The following is a 21,713-nucleotide window of genomic DNA, read 5'->3' as shown; positions in this document are numbered from 1 at the left end:
CCTGCCAGACTGATTGGAACTTGTCTTAATATATTATAAAAATCAGAAAATCATAGAATTGTAGAAGTGGAAGGGACCTCGAGAGGTCATATAGTCCAGTCCCCTGCACTCATGGCGGGACTAAGTATTATCTAGACCAGAGATCGGCAACCTTTGGCACGTAGCTCACCAGGGTAAGCGTCCTGGCGGGCTGGGCCGGTTTGTTTACCTGCCGCGTCCGCAAGTTCGGCAGATCACGGCTCCCACCCTCCCAGGCCAATGGGGGCAGCGGGAAGTGGCGGCCAGCGCATCCCTTGGCTTGCACCGCTTCCCGCAGCCCCCATTGGCCTGGGATGGCAGACTGCAGCCAGTAGGAGCCGCGATCGGCCGAACCTGCGGACATGGCAGGTAAACAAACTGGCCTGGCCTGCCAGGGTGCTTACCCTGGTGAGCCGCATGCCAAAGGTTGCCGATCCCTGATCTAGACCATCCCTGACAGGCACAGTTGCCAACTTTCACGCGGTAAATAAGCACCCCGACTTTCACAATAAGCTAAAAAGCAAGCTAATCCCATTTCAAAACAAGGCCAAAACAAGCCAATCCCTAAGAACCCCAACACTCTATGTGACTAGATCGCCCCAGCGTGCAGTCTGGGACTGTGGTGGGCCTGCTGTGCACCCCTCTTTCCCCCCCTTGCCTCTGCTTGACCCCCCGGGAGCCGATCAAAAAAAAGAAGCAACAAGCTACAGTCAAAAACTAGCCAACAAGCAACTCTCAAGCCAATTAAGCCAAAAACAAGCCCAATTTCTGCATTTTTTCTGCAGGTTTGGCATGTCTGCTCACAGGTGTTTGTCTAACATGCTTTTAAAAATCTCCAATGGAGATTCCACAACCTCCCTGGGTAATTTATTCCAGTGCTTAACCACCCTAACAGTCAGGAAATTTTTCCTAATGTCCAACTTAAACCACCCTTGCTGCAATTTAAGCCCACTGCTTCTTGTCCTATCCTCTGAAATTAAAGAGAATATTTTTTCTCCCTCTTCCTTGTAACAACCTTTTATGTAGTGAGAATCCCCCAAAACAGCACCTCCCTGAACCAGTCTCTCCCTTAGTACTGCTGAAAAAAAACTCCTGATGCCTCATGAGTGCTTTGTGTTTGTAGTGCTGCAGACAAAACTTAGGAGGGGGAGAGAATGCTGCAGACAATGCAGTTCCCAAGCAGCACATTCACCCTTTAGCATTCCAGGCCAAGGGGCTGTGTGTGTGGACAGTCAGGGAGTCTGCAGTATTTTCCTTTGTGCAGCTGCCTGTAGGCACAAAGAACACAGGCTAGTGCGTGCAGAACTTGTGAGATGCATGCATAGCTAGAACTTCTTCTGGCCCAGTCCCAGGTCAAGGCAAACTCACAGATGCTGGGATGAACTGAGGTTCCAGACCTGGCTAGAGGTCACTGACACCATTCCGTCTCCATGACATCAGAAGGAATTGGTGAACAAGACAATGGAGATGGCCAGATGACATCACCCCACCTGCTGCAAAGAGGGGCAGAAACTTTAGAACCTACTTCATGCTAAACTAATTCAGACTGCTGCTCCCTTTCCTTCATGTCCAGTCAAACGGTTAGTTTTTCAAAAAGCTCTTGCCTCCACCTTGATCCTTTCCCTTGGTCACACTAGTTATGGTGCATGTGGCTCGCTGATGTGCTTGTTTGGAACAGGAATACAGTCACAGCTGGAAATCATTTTGGTCATTCCACAGGGGGTATCTGAGCTATTTACCCACGTTTGAGAGCCCTCATTGAAAACCATGAGCCCCAGATTCATCCACTTTAAGGGGATACTGTGACTCTCAGTCTCTCTAGGTTCTTCATGGCACCCATCCCTGTAGTAACTGAGCTCAGACTTCTCTGCACCAGACAAAATGAGAGCTTGCTCCTGTTGAAGGCTGCCAGATGGAACTCTGTAGTGCAATACTACAGCTGGGACTCTGGGATCCACACCTTCTGCTCACTCTATCCAGCAGCCAGCACTCACTCACAGCTTAAAAGGCAAATATTGGCCAAAGTCAGAGAAGGGAATGCTGATTTCATTACACATTAGGATACCTGCCAGCACATAGTGGGACATATACAAACCATAAGAACTATACCTACAAAAGAAGGGGGAAGAACTCAACCAAAGCCTTTGGGTTAATTCCAAAATACACTTTGACGGCATTACATCCAGCAATACTGATGTCAGCAGCTCACAAGGCAGTTGCCACAGAATCCACTCCCTCCATAATCTTTTCATTTTTAAAGTTATGTTTCTAGATCTTATAGTTGACAAGAAAAATCTTCCAAACATGAACATAATGACAAATATAGTGCTGTTAATCTTAGCCTGCAGACAGCCTGAAAACAACTCTTAGATTCATGGTAAAGGAATGTTGACCCTGAGGCCTAATAGTAAACATTTTGTCTACTGTTAACTATTTAGTTGATCATTTAGAAGAAACCTCCAGATGCTAAAAGTTTATATCCCACATTCCAAAACTGCCACAACTTACCAGGTGCCATAAACTCCAACTGTCCACCCTTCCAATCAAAACCTTCAGCTTCTCCCCTGACAACTTCTACAATGCAGCTAAGCAAATTCAGTGTAAATACCAGCAGCACAGAGTATAATGAAATGCATTTATATAAATATTAACTCAGAAACTGACTGTATTATTCATTTGTATAGTAAGTTTACTAAAAATCTCATTTCTGGATTCACTAGAAGTTGCTGCAGAATTTCCAGCCTGCTGCCCTGAAGCACCACAGAAGCCACCTAGTCTTGCTGCAGAATTCAGTTCAATTTCCAGGTCCTTGATTTAGTCAGTCCTACCAGAAGTCAGTGGGATGGGTGAGATGCCCTGCCCAATCCTGGGGACAGACCTGGTGAGAAACTAGAAGATCTGAAGAGGACTCTTCACACTAAAGCTAACCAGTTTAGGTCACGTCTGTGCTCTCAGGAACAACTCCAAACGAAGACGACAGCATTTTTAAAATATTTTATTTATTATACAAACTATTTACAAAATCCATGGGCTTCCAGAACCTGCTGAACTCCACTTGGAACTTGCCAGCTAGAACTGGGGCCTGGCCTCTCTCTCTTAGTCCCTGGTTTCTAAAACATGCAACATGACTCTCAGATACAGGCAGAGGCCAGGCCCTGTGAGGTCCACGGCAGCTCCAGAGTGAGGAATCTGTCTGAGATAGTACCATGCACCAAAAACTTTCTACTGAAGCGCCTCAATTAGGTGGGAATATTTAAGGGACCAACTAAAATAAGGAGCCTCTGCAGCAGAAAACATACAGTACAGGTGACCACAGTGCATTCCGTACCTTGCCCCCAGACTGGTGTCATTGTAAGGGCAGCATATAAGGTGGGTGTGTTGGGAAGAGGAAGGAAGAGATTTAAGGACAAAGATGCTCTACCATTGAAGTGGTGGAGCCCTGGGGGAAATGGGACCAGCTAACAGCTTATGGAAACAATAAAGAAAGGTTATCAAATAAGAACTAACAGCATCCACCACAGTTCTGACTGCACTTGTGTTGAAAGAAAATCCTTGGCATCTGTATAACTGCAGAGAGGCAAGGGGTGCTGGCTGTACCGCAGTGAGGACTAGGGAGCTGTTTCAAGCAGATGAAGCTACTCGGTGTTCAGCCACTCAGTCCTCAATGTGGAAACAGCCCAGCACTAGAGAAGGAGGGAGAGGATTCCTGAGGAAGATGTCATCAGCAGAATCAGCCTATAACCGCAAGGTTCGAAAGGCCCTTGCCAGGCCAAAGAACAGACATAAGACTGCAATGAGGGAACAGCACCACGCTGCGCCTCCCCAACCAACAAGAGTTGAGCGGAGCAACACCGCCACCTTCTTTTGGTCCCTAGGGAGAGCAGTGAATGGGTGGAACAGTATACAAGAGCCCCAGCTGCACTGACCATAGAAGCCATCCAGAGTGCAAATAAGTTGGAGCCCCAGAGGGGGTCAGAACCTTACAAAAAGGGAGCCTGTTTTAAAAAAGGGACAAAGTAGTCACTGCTAAAGTGATCAGTCAGGAAGGAATTGCACCAGCTGTTTAGCAGGCTGTCTCCCAGCACTTCAGTGCCCGAGAGGGAATTAACCCACAAGCCTGGGAAATCCCGATGAGCCACGACAATGCTTGGCGTTCTAGCTGGTTTGGGCACCACAATGGCTTATATTTCTGTAGAGATGTGAAGCAAACTCTCCCTAAGAACAGTTAAGACACTGCTTTAATAAAAAAGACATTTTTCTGTAATGTTTCCCAAGATTCCTAATTTATTTAATAAGTTGTATTGGAAAAGTGAAGAGCCATCTTAAAAGCCATACCTCACAAGTCCTGCCCAGTTCAGGGCAGCTACAGCTACAGCTCCAGCTCCAGCAGAATGAAGGGACTGAGGGTGATGGCACAATTTTTTATTTTATCTATTTTTCTAAAATTAGCTCTTAGGAGAGATGCTAGATTGAAATCCCAACCCAGGATCCTGAATCCTCCTCATTCCAGTGACTGCATTCAACACAGGCAGTGCAGGTTCTTCTCACACACCAACCACTCACCAATGTGCTTCCACTCTTGACCTGAAGAGATGCACTTTAGGGGCAAATTGGGAGTTCAATTATCTGTTCAGATTTTGGCCTCACTGTTGAAACTGGAAAGTTTGCCAACTAGGATCCTTGACTCCTCACCCCTTTACTTCGCTGGAATGGGAGGAGCTGAGCAGACAGTCAGAGGTAACAGAACCTGGTAGTTATAAATTTGCTGCTCATACTGTCTCCCAAACTGTAATCTGGACAATGGTTAGTGCAACATGCCACCTCGTGGGCTACTCAGTGTCTGTTTGGGAGATGCTCCAGTTTAGTACCCTGTGTACTGGAAAGCCTGCAACACTAGAAGGAACAGCAAGGAACAGTGCTCAGGAAGAGAACAGCAGAGGATTGGGAGGAGAGAAGGCCAGCTGCTCTCCAGACACCAATACCCTTTTGGGAAACACTCTCCTCTTCTTCCAGCATACTTCAGGCACTGCCTCCTGCTGCCATGTGATAGAGGTAGAAGCCAAGATCCTGCGGAATGTCAGGGGCTGAGGTACTGGGTTCTGTCCAATACCATCACCCCAACTGTAATTCTGTACAAACAGAAGCCCAACGCACACTGTAGTAGCTGCCTGCTGGCCAGCTGGCCTATCACTTACTACATACGTGCCATGAAGGTGAACGTTGGAGAGGCATTTGTGCTCAGCATTGAGGGCTCACACACTCATACCCATCCCCTCTCCTGAGGAAGGGAAAGGAAGGCAAGGGGTGTGGGACAGCTTCCTGTGCAACTTTAGGACCACCTTCGGAAACATTTACTGGAGGAGAATCTCCTCTTCCAGCTTAGTAGCAGAGGCCTGTACCAGCCACTGTCAGTACAGAAGGACGCTCCTGCTGCCAGCCCTTGGCGGAGGTAGTACAGGGTCACTGCCAGGGCCAGTGCTTGTGCTCTAATGAGTGTGTGTTCCTTTGGGTTGCTCTCTCTAGCAGATGCTGCTCTCCCTCCTCTCCAGCAAGGGCAAGAAATGGCAGCTTCCAGTGCAAGTGAAAGGAAGAGAACTGAAGCCCTAATGGGTCAGATACTGAATGGGAAAAGAAGCCTGTGTCCTTCAGAAACATGCAATACAGGGGGAGTTACATAAGCTATAGGGGAGCATCAGCAGAAGGACTTGGGCCAAAGCATGGAGAGGTGTTAAGGCTTCCCACGTGCCAGATCTCCAACAGAGCTTAAGGCTGGTCCTCGCCCGAAACAGCTACACTACTGACTGCTACATAGACCACCTCCTGTGCCACACTGCAACTCCTGCTCACAGGCTCTCTCTCCTCCCAGCGGGACAGAGGCACAGAGTCCTGGGAAATCCCAGTACCATTCTCTGACAAAAGTACCACAGTTCTTTTCCCGTACCACTCTGACTGAGATGAGAGTGAGGGGAGGGCATGAGGCATGCTCTTGGTGATGTACTCTTGACACAGAAAGACCACATGACATTCCTCTTTGCACAGAGTCTGTGCTCTGTCTCCATTGCTCTGTGAAGGGAAAAATGAGCAGTGGAGCTACGCCTTGCCCTAAAGAGCCAGGAAGCTGGGATGAGGAAGGGAATCACAGCATGCCAAAGCCCTCACATCCCTCGCTGATGGCCAGCTGCAGCATCTTGTGCACCTCTTCATAGGAGTCATAAGTAGGGAGGCACAGCTGGTTAAAACTGAAAAAAGAAAAATAATTAATACGCACCACTCGTGCAGTGGGGGAATGTCCACCAAAGGCACCTCCAGCTGCTCACTGCCCTTGGGTGGGATGACATGGTGTCCACCACACGCTGTCACCCATTATATACAGGTTGCCCACCACATGCTTACTACCAGCAGCTCACAGATCAGAGGGGCCCACACACCTGGCACGCAGTGTTGGCAGCTCACCACAAGGCGTGCCACTAGATGAAGTACTCGCCACTCAGAAGCACATAGTGTAATCTCACACGCATGCTGCAGGGAGTTCAATGGCCAAGGCACTCACCAGGTGTGGGCTGTCGGCAAAGTACTATGGGTTGGAGCTGCGATGATCTGGAAAGATGGACAGAGCGCAGCAAACCCTCCCGGAGGCAGCTGAGAGGAACCAGTTGTGAACTGCAACAGCCGGGCCAGTTCCTCCTGTGTGAAACTGGAGACCACGGTCCAAAACCACCTCATGACCTGATAGGGACCAGTAATGGCAGAGCCAGATCAGGGAAGCAGGGTCACACAAGTACAATGGCAGGTTACCAGAAGAAGAGCAGGCAAAATGTCTTGCAAGAAAGTAGCTCTACCAACTGCCACAGCCACCCCTATTATAAGGGCAAACCAGATAAGGAACAATTGCATAGTCGATTCTCACCAGCCACCTTTACCCCTTGTTGCCACCACCCACCTCTATTAACTAGGAATGTCTCATCCATCTCCCACACCATAGGTGCTCCTCTCTACTGGAAACAGGGCTTTGGAGCAGAGCCCGGAGCTGGAGTGCAGACCAGCTCCGGAGCAGTGGAGCTGCAGATTTTTGCCTGGAACTGGAGCGGAGCCAGAGCACAGCTCCAAAGCCCTGATTGGAAATGCTGAATGTGAAAGCTAATTAAGGTTTAAGATAGAAATCCATATCTGCTTCCTGCACTAGGCTAATCTTTTGCTCTCCCACATCCTCTGGTGCCTTGGCAGGTTGGAAGGGAGAACAGTTCTAGTGTCTGTCACTCATGTAATCTGTTTCCCTCTTGGACACTTTGGCAGTTCCCATCACTTCTCTACACAGTCTCATGTGCCCCCCTCATCAGGGTGGGATATGCTCCTGGAATAAGTCCAGGGTCACTTGCTCAGGAAGCTCTACTGGCCGCCAACCTTCTAGCTCACAATGACATGGACTGAAAAATCCTCAAATCATCCCTGATAGATAGGCATATCACCCTGAACATCGTCACTGATGAGATTCCCAACACTTGCCTTGGCCCAGTGCTGAAATGCTCTTACAGTTGCCTTTTCTTTGCTCAATACAAATACTGAACTTTCCCCTGCTGCAGCTGCAGTCCAGTCACCCCTGTTCTGCCCTCAGTGGTTTCTGTCCTCTTTGTACGCTCCCTTTCCAAATGCAAAGTCTGCTCTCCTGTGTCTATATCACCAGGCCCAGGTCTTGCTTTTCTACTCTGCTCTTCTCCAAGTTCTTTCCAGTTTTTCTTTCTGGAAGCTTCTCCTGCTTTCAGCAGGAAGTCTCCATATGAAGCCCAAGTGACACAGAAGACAGTCAACCCATTTCAGTGGAGGAGGAAGAAAGATTCCCACCTACCTTCTCTCGGAAGTGCCAGGATCCTCCCACCAGCACAGCATGAGCCTTAAAATCACAGACACTGATGTCTCCAGTACCACACATCAGCAGCTGAAAGGAAAAAGACCTGCAGTTACACAAGCAGTAGCACAAAGTACCCATGAAGCCAGCCATTATTCCAGTTACAATAGTCAGCTTTGTGCCCTTAAGAGGCATGCAGGATGCTCAGAGTCCTGGGCTCAGGACATACGCAAATCTAGTAAGACCTCATGATCTCAACCAAGAGATAGGATGGTATCTCATGCAGTACCAACTTCTCCTGTTGGATGTAAGATAGGCTAAGGGAAGGGGAAAAAACAGCTGCAAAACCAGGAAATAGGGGAAACACTGAGAGGAGGGGGCTAAGAGTCCTATGCACCCCACTGCTATTTTAAAATCTTGTCACCTACTGAGAGCGCCCCCTTGAAGTACCCTAAATTGACTAGGGTAACAGCTACCCACAAAACAAGACCTCATGTTTGGATTCCCAAATGACCACTGTACAAAGCAAAGTATTAGACAGATTATGCAAAGCGGTGAGTCTCAGAGCTGGAACTGGGATGCGTGCACCAAGGAATCTAGGCTTAGATGTTAAATGGAGAGCAGAGAAATTGATCAGTGCCTCTCTGCCTTGCCCTGGGCTCAATATTATGGTAGAAGGGTGACCTAAAGGAACTGGCCCTGTCCTCTAAAGATCATCTCACCTGCCCTAAGCGGCATTCAGTCTGGCTAGCCTTCCTACTACCCCAGGGGACATTAAGAGCATCTGAACCCATGACTCAAATACCCATTGATTAGGACTATAAACATTAATGATACATTATCATCCCTGAAGCCAGCACATATGTGAGAGAAGGAGGATTCCCCCAAACAACACACAGTGCCTTCTCCCTCAGATACACATGCTCACAGTGGAGGGGAGGGAAGGAGAAGGGGGAAGGTTTGGAGAAGACACACTTTGCAAGTGTTGAGTCTTTCCATCCCCAGCCAGCTCTACTTTCATCTGAAAAGGAGGGTGAGTGAGCAGGCAGGCTCAGGATCAGCAGCACCTACCTCAAGCTCATTCTCATCAAAAATAGCTAGGAGGTTTTCAGGAACCAGCTCATTGAGACCTGAAAGACAAGAAGAGAGTAAGTGGCAGTGCCTCCAGAACAGGGAATTAGAGCCAAGCAGGGAACACACAGTACCTCACCTTTCAGGAAGTGATCCACTTCTTCTCTAACCTGATTGGCCAGTCTGTATTGGGCAAGCAAATTCAGGTAGAAGATTTTATTTTCATTGGTTACTAGGACCTGAGCCCCTCCAGTTACCAGCTCAACCACCTGAAACAAGAAGCCACACAAGCATGTCACTGTAAGAATGTGTGACGATGAGCAGTATCATCCCTGTAGCATGAACCCCCATCTAAAGAAACTCTCCCTACTCCTACTTTACTGATACTCTTCTTCTGCGGCCATATCTGCAGGGACATCCCACACAATTCCCAACCTCTCCTACTACAGATGAAAGGAGTGGAGACTGTCCCACCCTCACCCATCACCTCTCACCTTCTCCAGCTGCCCCAATTTGTTGTACTTCTCCTCAGCGAAGACGAGCTCCATCTCACTCACATCATTGTTCAATATGAAACAAACCTTGGATTTATAGAATTCTGGGTCATCTGTTTCAAAATACTGAGGAAGAAAGGTAGGTGAGGTACAGGGGGTGGAGACGGAGAGAGAGAGGGGGAGAGGGATTTAACATACATGGTTGAGCAGGAATTCTGGGTCTGCTGGGAGCAAGATCACGTTCAGTTTCACTTCAGCCTGGGCTCAGCACAGAGGGCAGTGTGGCCTTACCTTGTAATGCATTCTCAGTCCTATGATTTGAGCCAGAAAGGATCTGGTGAAACGAGCTCGCACCAGCTGCTTGTAAGCTCCTCCCAGAGATGACTCATAGAGACACTTCCCTACCAGGCGGCCTGCAAACTCATACACCTTCAGCCGTAGATGTGGGGGCCGGTCAGGGTTGGGATGCACCTGCAGAGGAGAGGGATCAGAATTACTACAGTACCAGCCATGGTTAACACAAGTGACAACAATGACCCCACCTGGCATTCACATTGCACACCGCATCCAGGAAGATGTCTTAAACTGCACTCTAAATCTGAACATAGATTCATAGCTTTTAAGGCCAGAAGGGACCATTACAATCATATTTCTAGACTGACTTCCTTCATTTGGCCCAGTGCTTAAGGTAAAGCAGTTGTGGGTCTCAGGAGTGACACTCGGAGAGCGCAGCAGCAGAGATTAAAAGCCAGAATACAGACAGCAGGGACACAACATGAGCCACATGTATGCCACATCCATGACAAGAGGAAGGGATTCTAATAGGCAGTCAGACTGCATCCTGTGCCCAATAAGGCCTTCTTAGGTAATGCCAATCCCAGTTCCTGGAAGCCTACAGTTCCCTGTTAGTGGTGTACCCTGCTGGCTTATGAGCCAATGCTCTTAACTCTGCAATATGGTGGGACATCCAAGCAAGAATTTGGAGAGAATTTAGGAGGATTTGGGGGCAGGCATGCCAGCAGCTGGGGAAAGCAGGCAGGCAAGGAGGCTGTTTTGATGTGTTTGCTGTTTAGCTGACAGTATGCCTACATGTCAAGTTCTGTCCACCGAAGTAGGAAGCTAAGGGACTCACCAGTGCCTGGTTGTTGTCACTGAAGCGGGTAAAGAGTTGATTGGTGGTGTCAAATAAAGCCTTACAGATCAGCTCAAACCATTCTCTGCGGGGGCCTCCCCAGTCCAGAGCTACAAGATAAAACAATCCAAAACCAGTCAGCTCTGGGCCACATCCAGCTCTCTTCCATTTCTTCTTCCCACCCAGAGCTGCCAGGAAAACAAAATAATCTCTCTGACTAGAGCATAATTATCTCTAAGTCACTGTGATGGGCAGAGCCTTGCCTCTGGGAATGGGATCACAGGAAAATAAGTACAGAGATGGCTGCTCACTTAATTTTCCTATAACTGCTCATATCAGACTCCTGTTGCTGAATGATTTTCCATTCACTCAGACCTATGGTTTCACATCCATGAAGTGAGCAAGAATTGCAGGAGATTAATTTTCACACATTTAAATACACAAGCGATTTGACCTCTTGATCCACCATGTTCACATCCCTTTCTCCACACAGGTGGCCAATATCAAACCAGCCACTATTTACAAGTGACACAATGGGAAGCCCAGCTGCAAACTCTAAGAGATGATCTTGTAATGAAGGCACTGAACAGGGACTCAAGAATAATGTGTTCTGTTACCAACTCTGCCACACACTCAAATGTGTGGCCTCGGGTAAGTCACTTAGTCTCTGTGCCTCATATCTCCATCTGTAAAATGTGGATAATAATACTTCCCTACCTCACAGGGGGTTGGGAGGCTAAATTCATTAATGTTTGTTCAAAACTACAGGGATGGAGGCCATAGAAGGATCTAGACCACAGAGGCTATGAAAGGATCTAGACACAGATGGATATGTTGCAAGGCAGCCAGAATTCCACACCAATAAGTGACTCCCGGTATGCTCCTCCTCAAGCCCATAAAAGTTTCTGCTGGAGCAAGTTCACTTACCTTCCTCATCCTGGAAAATCACTTCAAAGTTTTTGCTCCAGTCGGAAATGGAAAAATTCCGTGTTGCTTTCAGAGACTGAGAGAGTGAAAGGAAAAGCATTAGCAGCGGCAGCCACTGCCCAGGGCTCAGCATCCATGCATGGAGGACTTAAATAAAGCAGAATGGGAGGGGCCTAGTCTAGTAATCTGAATACAGGATGGGGAGCCAGGAACTAATCTTGGGCAGGTCACTTTCCTTTCAGCCTCAACCATAGGTGTGTTCTCCATTACAGAATTTAAGAGAAGAGTTCCCCACATCTGACAGCTCCTGGTCTCAACATCAAGACAAAGTTTGCTCAATAGCAACAGCCTATGTACTGCCCATTCACAGCACTTCCCTCAAAACCGCCCCCTCCCCTACCAGGAGGCAGCAACTCAATAGAGTTACTGCGTCTGTAGCTAGGAGCAACTTTTGTTAAGATGTCTCGGTTCTCTCTGGCCCATCTGTCCAGTTTAGAAAATAGCCCCTCAGAGAGCACATAGAAGAAAGAAGCCCAAGGAAAAGTCGCTGGTTTACATTTACCTGTTACAGCATAATTTACTTTAACAAAATCTTTCTAGTGACTGGAAATATGTAGGCCCACATTCCTGATCCCAATTAAAGCAAAACGTGTACCCTAGAGAGCCCTGAATGCAACAGTGTCAGCACAGACTTAGTTGATCATTAAATAAATTGGAGCATCTTGCTAGCCCCTGATTAGTGCTTATCTCTCTGGTTGCATTTGCCATGTGTGCTGTCCTCATACATCAAATGTTTACATTTCTCACCCCCACATTTAATTTCTTTGATTTTATCTGCCTGCAATGCTACAGCTAATGGCTCTGCAGCAATTTCCAAGATAACAGTATACAGAGGGAGTCTCTGAAAATGCTTTTAGAATTTAAAAATGGTTTGGATAATGAACCAATACCCAAAGCCTCAGTGCATATAATATATAGCCTGTCCTATCTGCAGAAAATATTCCCAAATCTAAATTTACCAACCATATAAATTCATCTGATGAAGTGGCTATTTATCCACGAAAGCTTATGCTCCAATACGTCTGTTAGTCTATAAGGTGCCATAGGACTCTGTCGCTTTCAACCATATCAAAGAGACTCTCAACCAGTCCTCCCTCCCCCACACCTGGTCTTTTCCATTTCTGTCCCAATCCTGTCCCAAAACACACATGGCATAACAAGTCATGGCAACTGATAGTTCTATTGCAACTAATTTAGAAAGCCATTTAAGGACTATAACAGGTCAATCTGAGTCAAGTCTCACTGCTAATGCTCTGCAGAACACTTTGCAAACAGAGTGAGTCAGTGCTCTGGGGCTGTTATTGCCACAGTTCCACATTCTTCGGCTTGGTCTACCCTAACTGACATGACAGTAATTCTCAGAGTATCTAGGGTGGGTTCCCATTTTTCAAGGAATAGTAAGCATCTGATATAGGACAACTATCAGGATTTTCTTATATTTTTTCTAAAGAACTGTGCAAGGAAATAACAGTGCCAGGCCAGGGCCTCCTCCCTGCTCAGAGCATCACTGGCTCGTACAGTTTAAGGGGGAGGTACACAGCTTCCCACAAGCAGGAACAGTTACCAAACCCGAACAAAGCACACTGGACGAAGGCAGTGCTTGTCACAATACAGCTTGCCTTGACAGTACTCAGGGCTCTTTCTACCACACACAAATCAACTATCCGTTTAGCCTAGACATTGCTACTGCCATACCAGGAGAGATCAACTGCCCCTAAGTCCTAGCAACTATCAGTGACTGATGTCAGAGGTGTAAGACTTTCAGCATATATCGAATTATGTAATACTATCAAATGAGAATTTTTTGTTTGCTTCCCTTCCCAAAGCTGGTGATCAGTTTATGCCCTGGAGCTAGAAGCTCAAACGTCGCCATTGTTCCCCCAGTTGGTGTCAACTTGGATTTCACTAGAAAGTAACTGGCGCAGGGATGGGTCCTGGGCACAAGTGGGAACAGCCTATTGTCCCTCCAGGTGCCAACTGTCACGAGCTCACTCACAGATTCCAGCAGGCCGTGGCGGCTGACCTTCAGTGTAACCTTGGAGTGAGGTCTCTTCATATGCACTTGACGCAACTCCCGTTGGAAGAAGTTCACTTTGTCCTGAAAGGTCTCTGAGCCTCCTGAAACAGTGATCTTATGATTGCATCTGAGCTGCCAACACCTCATGTGTCAAGATGGGGTCCCCATCCCTATTTGCATAGGACTGCTCTAAAGTCAGAGTGATCTGCCATGGAAGGCAGGGACAGCAGAACTCCCAATGGGGACAGTCTGTGGTTTAGTCTTTTAGACTCATAGAAATGCCTTCAGAGGAACGACAGAAAAGCCTGCTGAGCATGAGAAGCCAGAGACAATGAAATCCATTCACTGGCAGTGTTATCAGAAGCAGAAGGGGGAGACAGAAGACTACTCTACAATTCCTGGAAGGGTTACAGAACTCTAAGTAGAGTGGAATAAATGACCTCAAGTGCTAACTCCCTGCCTGCCACCCCGTGATGCATGCAACCTGGGGATGCAGCAACCTGAATCCCCCAATCATAGTATCTATCCCACCAGCCTCTTTTACCTATGTTTTTATGCAGAGAACGAATGAAAGTGGCTGCCAAGATGTTCCTCTCCTTGCAGCTGAGCTCCACAGGGGGCTGGATCCCATCATCTACCACCAGTGTCAGCAGCTTGTGCACAGGATCAGGCCCATGGTAAGAAAACTAGCAGCAAAGAGACACAGGACAGGGGTCAAACCACTGTGCAGCGGAGAGCACAGCATGTGTGGTACATATACTAAGAGCATTTTCTGCACACACACCTTCCCATCTGCACACCCACACAGAACCAATTAACAGGCACACTGCCTCTAGCGTCTGGATTCCAGCTGGAATGCTGCCTTTATAAAGCCCACTTCAAACAGTATGGGCTTCAGGGGGACCAAAACTAGATGCCTTCTTCCTCCTCCAGTAAAGCAATTAGGAGAAGTGTGGTAGAGGATTGAGAATGATATCTAGGATCCTGATGTTAGGGTGAGAAGAATAGACATGGCTGGCCCTGCTCGCACACACTTCCAGTACTCTGGTAGGAAAGATGTTTTGAGAGTTCCTGGATTTCATGTATCTAGCTGCTGTTCAGTGGAAATAAGCCCACTACCCCAACAGCAGATCTAACAGGCAGATCGTTATTCTCCAACAAGGGGTGATAGGGTGGGAATGGCAACAACAACAGGATGAAGACAAACCCACCTTGGTGCCAGGACACACTCTGAAGGTGAAGAGGCGCCAAGGAATGATCTTCAAGTAGAATTCCTTCACTGAGAATTGCTAGGGAGCCATAGGGGAGAGAAATCATTAGCAGCCACATTTCTACTAAAGCTCCTTTCTAAAGTACTCTAGACTCAAGACACAGGATGAACAAACCCATAGGGAAAGCCTCCTTCCAAAACCTCTCCTGTGACAATACACATGCCCTTCAAACCTCCACTACGCAGTGACATGGAAGAGAAGAATGATTGTAAGCAACTTGGCAAAAGGACTTGTTACACTTGTCTGAAGCGCCCAGGACACACTGATGTGACATAAACATAGCAGTAAACCAGGCCATGCATTAACAGGCCAATGGCACACACCTTAGCTTTTAAAAAGATAGTTGGTGTATAGGAATTTAGGGTGGAAGCCAGAATTCAAATAGTATGGGATGCTACAGGACAGGACTACAATGCATTGACAGAGCTGGGAAGTCCTGAGGAAAGTTATCCTGGACTGGCCAAATTATTGTGGTTACTCCTTGAATTTCATGAACATCAAGTTCAAACAAAAAAAATAATCTTGCAATTGTTGAATCTGGGGCTGACCAGGCCAGTTTGATCTCTTCACCATGCAGGGCATTTCTGGCAGAAGGCCCTCAGCTGTGGAACTCCCTCTCACTGGAGAGCAGGCTAAGCCCCAATTTTAGCCCCTTTAGGAAACAATACAAGACTCCCTTCTGCACAGGCCTCCTTCAGCAAAGATGGCTGGGGAATGGTCAGCAGCAATTTTCCTGGAGTTGAGCAAATGAGAACGGCCCTATGTAAGGAACTGCTGGGCTGGACAGCATGGGTCTGTTGGACAGGAATGATGCTCTACATTTATATATATGGTGCCCAAACACTACAGTTATGGGTACATAAGAAATGCACAGATTAGACAGGTGCCCAAGGGGTCTCTCTTCCAACCCAAGCAGTAGCTACTACAGAAGGCATTCAGAATGATCGCCAATATCAGGAAATTTAATAGTGAATCTTGATGAAAGTCCAAAATTATCTCCCTGAATCAGAGTGAGAAGACTACTGGATCATTCCCCCTCGGACATCATTCCCAGTTCTACATTTTCTAATACTGCATCCAATCTAGGTTTAAATATACCAAGCAACGTGGCTTTCCCTCTACCGTTTGGTGACTGTTTCACAGCCTCATCTCTCTCTAGCTGTCAGGAAGATTTTTTCTAGGTTACGGTTTTACATGGGTACCTATTACTGTATTACTTGAACCCCTCTCAAGTGAATGGATTGGCAAAGTGAGGTCTCTAATGGAATTTTCTGCTCTTCTGGCTTCCCTAGACACTCGCCTTAGGAAAGGGGTTTTGGTGGAGCATGGAGGGTCAATGATTGCTGTAAATATTGATCTTGTTATAAAGGCAAAATCTACATTGTCCCTTTCTTAATTTCCTTCCATTTCTTCTAGTTATACCCCAAGGTATCACACTAAATAACCATTCTCTGTTCTGGGTTTTTATATGTTAATCCCTTCACTTTCATTATTAAACAAATTGTGCTTTTCTAATCTTTTTTCCTAAATCAGTCTTCCTAGCCCCCTGATCAGTTTTACTGTTTTTAATCTGATTTTCCTCCTCCTGATCATGATCTATAAGTACTCCACACTGAGGACACTTGATGCCCAATCTCACCAGACCCATACGGGAGCTAATTCAAAGCCCACTGAAGTCAATGAAAAGACTCCCATTGACTTCAATGGGTTTTGGATCAGACAGAGAGAGACTGTTACATGCCCCTGCTCTGCGATATGATGCTTCTACATATGCAATGCTAAAACTGCAGCAGTCTTTTTAACTGACACTGAATTGCAAAGTGTAAATTTTCTGCCCACTCCCTCTCTTAGTCATCCTCAGCTGTTCCTGCTTTCCAGGTTTCTCACTCCCATTGATTAGCTAGGTTGGGGATCATTTTCCCCAGATGTTGCAGCCGCCCCCATCCCCCATGTTCCTAAACTTTCTAGGTTCCTTTGTATCTCTCTGCCCTCACTAGACTAGTGTTTGCAGCTCCTCCCAATTTGGTACCAGCTATGAATGTCATTAACATGTAGCTTATACTCCTGTTTCCCATCTTTAATGAAAAGACTGCCTGCCTTGACGAGCACACCTAACAAGTCCCCATCTGTTCTGTGGTAGACATCTTCACTCTATCAGGCTCCCACTACATTTGTTCCCTGGCTTTAAATTTAACATCTTGGGATCCTTTAGGGGAGAAAAAAAAAACAGAGGAAAGGAATCTGAAATAACAAGTTTAAACAAACACTTAGTTTAGACAAACTTTACCAGCCACGTCTGACATGTCTAAAAGCAGAGCCCAAAGTGACTGGCAAGGCAATCTCTGAAAAGCCAGAACATTTGAATCAAAACTAAAGAGCAGCAACTATGTGGGCTTTACCTTGGGTGACACGTAGCAATACACTTTTTTAGGTTTCTTCACTTTCTCAGGAGTCTGGCTGTCAGATGGAGAGTCTTCATCCTCATCCTCAGTTGCAGTAGAAGGACGGCGCTGGGAGGAGCCCAGATGCGTGGGCGGGAGGTGCCACTGCATGTTGGCATAGCTAGCAGAGTTGTAAAGATAGGCCTCAAAGTAGATACTGACCCCTGATGTGGACACATTGCGCTCTACAATGTTCATTTCATTTTCTAAAGGACACAGATGGAACACATGTAAAGCTTGATACAGCCAAGAAACGAAGTTCAGCATCTCACATTACGCTCAGAGTCCACAGAAAGGCACTAAGCAAAAAGTCTAACCCGCTAAGTGGGAACTTGGTAAAGTGAGTCAATAATGAAAGAGGCTCAAGAATGGAATATGAAGCCTTTCACCTCCAGGGCATCAGTATGTCAGGCCTGTTCATAGGCCTGGGAGACAAGCTGGCTTGGAGGAGGGGAGAGAGAGAGAGAATACAGAACCTTTCACTTCTAGGGCACCAGTTCTAATCCGACTCCTGCCTGTAGTGGCCATAAGCATATGACAGTCATTCAGTAGCTTGTGTGAAATACATTGGTAGCGTCACTCCTTGTGGGACAGAGAACCACATCACAAAACAATCAGGAATACCACCTATCTTTTATATTGTACTCTTCATCTGTAGATCTCAAAGCATGCCCAAAATTGGCCCCCTACTGTTAACCTGCGAGATGCAAAGGAATGAGTAGGCCACGGTCAACTGCTAATCTCTAAAAAATTCCCCTCTGAGGCAGGGAAGGAGGCAGCTCCTGGTTTATACCTGTTGTGGGGACAGGGAATGTCTGTCTCCAGTGTTTTCTCCATCTAGCTTTCTTTGCCAGAACCAAATTCACCTCATTTAAATAATATTTTACATGAATGGACATTACCAGGGCAACTGAGTGTGGCTAGCATGGAGGGAAGCCACATTTAAATAAAAAAAACAGCTCTACTTGACTAGAACATATGGCATCCAGTAGGAGGTGCAATTGGTCTGGGATCACCTAGCATCTTTCAACTCACCACTTAGGACAATAATGTCAAAATCGCCATTGCTGATAGGCTGGGTTTGGTAGGAGATGCAAGCATGGAAACAGCCTCTACGGTGCAGGGTGAGTCGCAGGAACACTTGGCAAGTCTGCCGATTGGACACCACTGACTTCTCAAACAAAACGCCAGAGCTCTCTTCCTCTTGGGGACCCAGCTAGACAAAGAGAGAGAACACATCAGTGGAGAGGATAACACTCTCTAGCTCAGTACAAGACTGGGAGAGGGGGATGGAGTCAACTCACCTCATGGATGGAAAGGCTGTAGTTGTGCTCATCTACCAGGGACACAGAATTGCTGGTGGGATTATCATACTCATCTCTGGGGACAATCTGCAAGGTGTGCTGCTGCCTGCAGGTCAGCACCAGAGTGGAAAAGTGGCAGACAATTTTGGTCTTGGAGGGAACCACCATCCCTGAAACAAAGAGAGAGAATTTAGAATTAGAGACAGCCCTGGGTACAGTAGCAGAGAGCTAACAAGATAGGAGCACAATGCCCTGTAAAGAATGGATGAATTCTTAATATATTCCCCATCTCTGCAGCTAGAGAACCAAGCCACTAAGCACTGAAATGCATGGAATGGGGAAGAAAGAGCTAGCCAGAGGATAGAGGCCCAATACGCTGAACAGGGTTAACTCTCAAATCTGTTAGTCTTTAAGGTGCCACCGGACTTCTTGTTGTTTTTATTTAAAAGAGTGTCCTCCACTCCAATCATGCTAGCACTTTAGCCCTCAACTCTGGAACTCATTCCCACAGCCGGTCCAATAAAGTACAAATCAGTTGATCTGTCAGACTCAGTTAGTAATGCAAGCTTTAGCCAGAAGGGTATTGAGTAAGTTTTGGGCATCCTCTTTTTTTTGGAGGCAATAAAGGGGGCAACTTAACTGGTATTGTGTCTATTTGTAAAATTATTTAACGGATAATAAGGAAAAAAGGAAGCTTTTCCAAGTAATGTATAATTAATCTGTGGAATTCATTGCTGCAGGAAATCAATGAAGCAAAGTTAAGAAGATCCAAGAGGATTAGAGTCAAATCAAAATAGCACTTGCAGTGACATTACCTAAGATATAAATTATAATTCTCAATCTTTGTGCATAAAGGCATTCTCTGACCACTTAGCTAGGCCAGGATGAAGTTACCCACAAGGCATGGTGTGGTGCCAACGGCTATGTAGGCTGAGAGGCACTAGCAGCCTACTCCAGCTTCTGTTTTCCTATGTTTGCTGCTCATAAGCTTGCTTAAACCAAGAGTCTCTACTATTTGGGGTGGCATGTGTGAAGAACAGACTGCAGAGGGAGTAAACCCTCCCCACATATCTATCTCAGCAACCAACATGTATACCTTGGTGTCTGACACCTCTATATCCACTCAGGCTCACTACCGATTCACCTAGACCTTACCTGGCTGAAACACTTTGTAGTAGGGGCTGTATGCCACATTCAAGCCGCCGAGCTTTATGGTAATCTCATATCGCCCAGCCCTGCGCACAGTGAAGGCCACTTTCACCACATTGGAATTGGGCTCTTGAAGGACTTCCTGGGTCACAGGAATATCCATTGCTAGCTCCACATGGCAGATTTGAACTCGCAGCCCCACAGGCCGATGAGCAGGGAAGGGCTGCCCATTCTTATAGAATAACTGCATGGGGAATGGAGAAGCCCAGGTCAGCAGAGATATGGGGTGCAGGGACAGAGAGAAACCAGCCACCTTGCAACAGAGGGGCAGGATGGAGCCATGCCTCAGCAAGGGAATGAGGAGACAGCAAATGCAGAACAAGGCCCCACAGCCCCATGGTATGGGCACCGTTCTCCTAGAGAGAGAGGGGACAGTGAATACCTCTGACCTCTGGATCCCCCCTCCCTTGTTCCTTATTGTGCTGGGGTTCAAAAAGGTGACTTGAGAAGAACAAGTTTCTGGGCAATTTATCCCTGAATCGTTAGTGTGCATCTAGAGCAGGATCAACAGAATTCAAGCCCACAAGTAGAGTAGGGAAAGCCACATCCTTAAAGGAAGACCACTAGGTCTTGTCCACGTGTCCCCAGAGAGAACTATGTCGTGCCCCCCAGCAATTCACCATAAAGGAAGGTGCGTAGGAGACACTCACCCCAGCAGTTGACCTAGTCTGTGCCGATGACACGCAACCGCATGAAAGGAGTTTGTTAGACACACACTATATTCAGCTCAACCATGAAAATGACCTAACAGACAAAAAGGAGAGGACCTCACCCTGCCCCACACCCTCCAAACAGTGAAGAAATTTCCCCTTCTTCTCCTAGAGATAAAACTCTGCTCCTAACCCCCAATCTGTGTGGAGACAGAAACATTCCCTTACATGCACTCGGAAGGCCATGCTGTGGCCCACCTCATAGGGGTCCTTCCAATCCCAGGAGACTTTGCAGGAGCGGGGGTCCAAATAGTTGCCTCGCACGTAGTCATAAATAGTTCGCTCCCCTCGACGCTCCCGGTCCTCATGCTGGAGGAAGCTGACTACACGTGCGGCAAGCTCAAAGAGGAACTTAATGGTGAAGAAGAAGGCTATAACAGATACTGTGATCCCACCTGCAGCAGGGAAAGAATATAGGATGGTTATGGCAGCATGGCCCAGCAAGGCACTGAGAACCCACCTACACTGCGATTGTATGTATTTCTACAGAATATGCTCTAACTCAACCAGAAGTTATGGGCTGGATGCAGAAATTACTGTGGGAACTTCTGTGGCCTGCGTTATTCAGAAGGTCACACTAGATTACCATAAAGGTCCCTAGGTTTTAGATTCTATGTATGACTATGAATTGAGTGGAGATGGTTGTAGCTGCCCAGAGTCGGAAGTATGGCACAGGAGAAGCTAGATACATTTGCAAGTGGTTTTCTATAAATGCCTACATAAAACAACTGAGATTCCACCAAAGGAAACAATGGGACAACTATCACTTGTAGTATTTAAAACTGGACAAGCATGCATCATGGAGGAAACAAACCCACACTAGTCCATAAAGGTAAAGGGGAGGGATGAGCCAGGAGTAAGGTCAATGGGATGAGTCTGCTTGGGGTTGAAAAGGAGGGCAATGTGGCAAGAAAACTTCCTGTTTGTTAGATAGACCCTAAACCAATGTGAAAGCATTCAAGACAGTAGAAGACTTAGGGAAACCCTCAGGTTCCTACAGCGAGATACACAGACATTAGGGCTGCCTCTCCACTTACCAATAATGTAAAACATTGGGTCCCTTCGGTGAGACACACAGCTGAGGATCACAGCTGCATCTAGAACACAAAGCACACCATGTGTAGTTCAGTGACTCCTTCTCAAATCCACACAGCTTACAGCTCCTATCAACAAATATTCAGTGCCCCATAACTCTGAGGGGCCAGCAGGACTCCCC

At 46.9% G+C, this 21,713-nt stretch overlaps 1 protein-coding gene across 12 annotated transcripts in view; it reads right to left on the bottom strand.

Moving 5' to 3' along the window:
- Window positions 1–4,425: 4,425 nt before the first annotated feature.
- AREL1 (apoptosis resistant E3 ubiquitin protein ligase 1) overlaps window positions 4,426–21,713 on the bottom strand; it is a 26,490-nt gene continuing 9,202 nt past the window's right edge. For 6 of the 12 annotated variants that reach the window (XM_039535073.1, XM_039535072.1, XM_039535078.1 and 3 more), the window contains 18 exons: window positions 21,535–21,594; window positions 20,666–20,892; window positions 19,734–19,971; window positions 18,579–18,748; window positions 18,310–18,490; window positions 17,233–17,480; window positions 14,774–14,851; window positions 14,107–14,248; window positions 13,542–13,663; window positions 11,486–11,561; window positions 10,559–10,668; window positions 9,718–9,897; window positions 9,427–9,552; window positions 9,072–9,201; window positions 8,933–8,991; window positions 7,862–7,951; window positions 6,569–6,744; window positions 4,426–6,257 (listed from right to left, as the gene is read on the bottom strand). In XM_039535073.1, the coding sequence (XP_039391007.1) occupies window positions 6,155–6,257; window positions 6,569–6,744; window positions 7,862–7,951; window positions 8,933–8,991; window positions 9,072–9,201; window positions 9,427–9,552; window positions 9,718–9,897; window positions 10,559–10,668; window positions 11,486–11,561; window positions 13,542–13,663; window positions 14,107–14,248; window positions 14,774–14,851; window positions 17,233–17,480; window positions 18,310–18,490; window positions 18,579–18,748; window positions 19,734–19,971; window positions 20,666–20,892; window positions 21,535–21,550 (2,472 nt within the window). In that variant the 5' untranslated portion in view covers window positions 21,551–21,594 and the 3' untranslated portion in view covers window positions 4,426–6,154. Of the gene's footprint in view, window positions 6,258–6,568; window positions 6,745–7,861; window positions 7,952–8,932; window positions 8,992–9,071; window positions 9,202–9,426; window positions 9,553–9,717; window positions 9,898–10,558; window positions 10,669–11,485; window positions 11,562–13,541; window positions 13,664–14,106; window positions 14,249–14,773; window positions 14,852–17,232; window positions 17,481–18,309; window positions 18,491–18,578; window positions 18,749–19,733; window positions 19,972–20,665; window positions 20,893–21,534; window positions 21,595–21,713 lie in introns of those variants that run through there. The other 6 variants (XM_039535079.1, XM_039535080.1, XM_039535081.1 and 3 more) reach the window with 6 other exon arrangements.

This window comes from Mauremys reevesii, linkage group 4 (assembly GCF_016161935.1).
Source record: "Mauremys reevesii isolate NIE-2019 linkage group 4, ASM1616193v1, whole genome shotgun sequence".
Classification (NCBI taxonomy): domain Eukaryota; kingdom Metazoa; phylum Chordata; order Testudines; family Geoemydidae; genus Mauremys; species Mauremys reevesii.
This window is presented reverse-complemented; position numbering and strand designations above follow the sequence as displayed.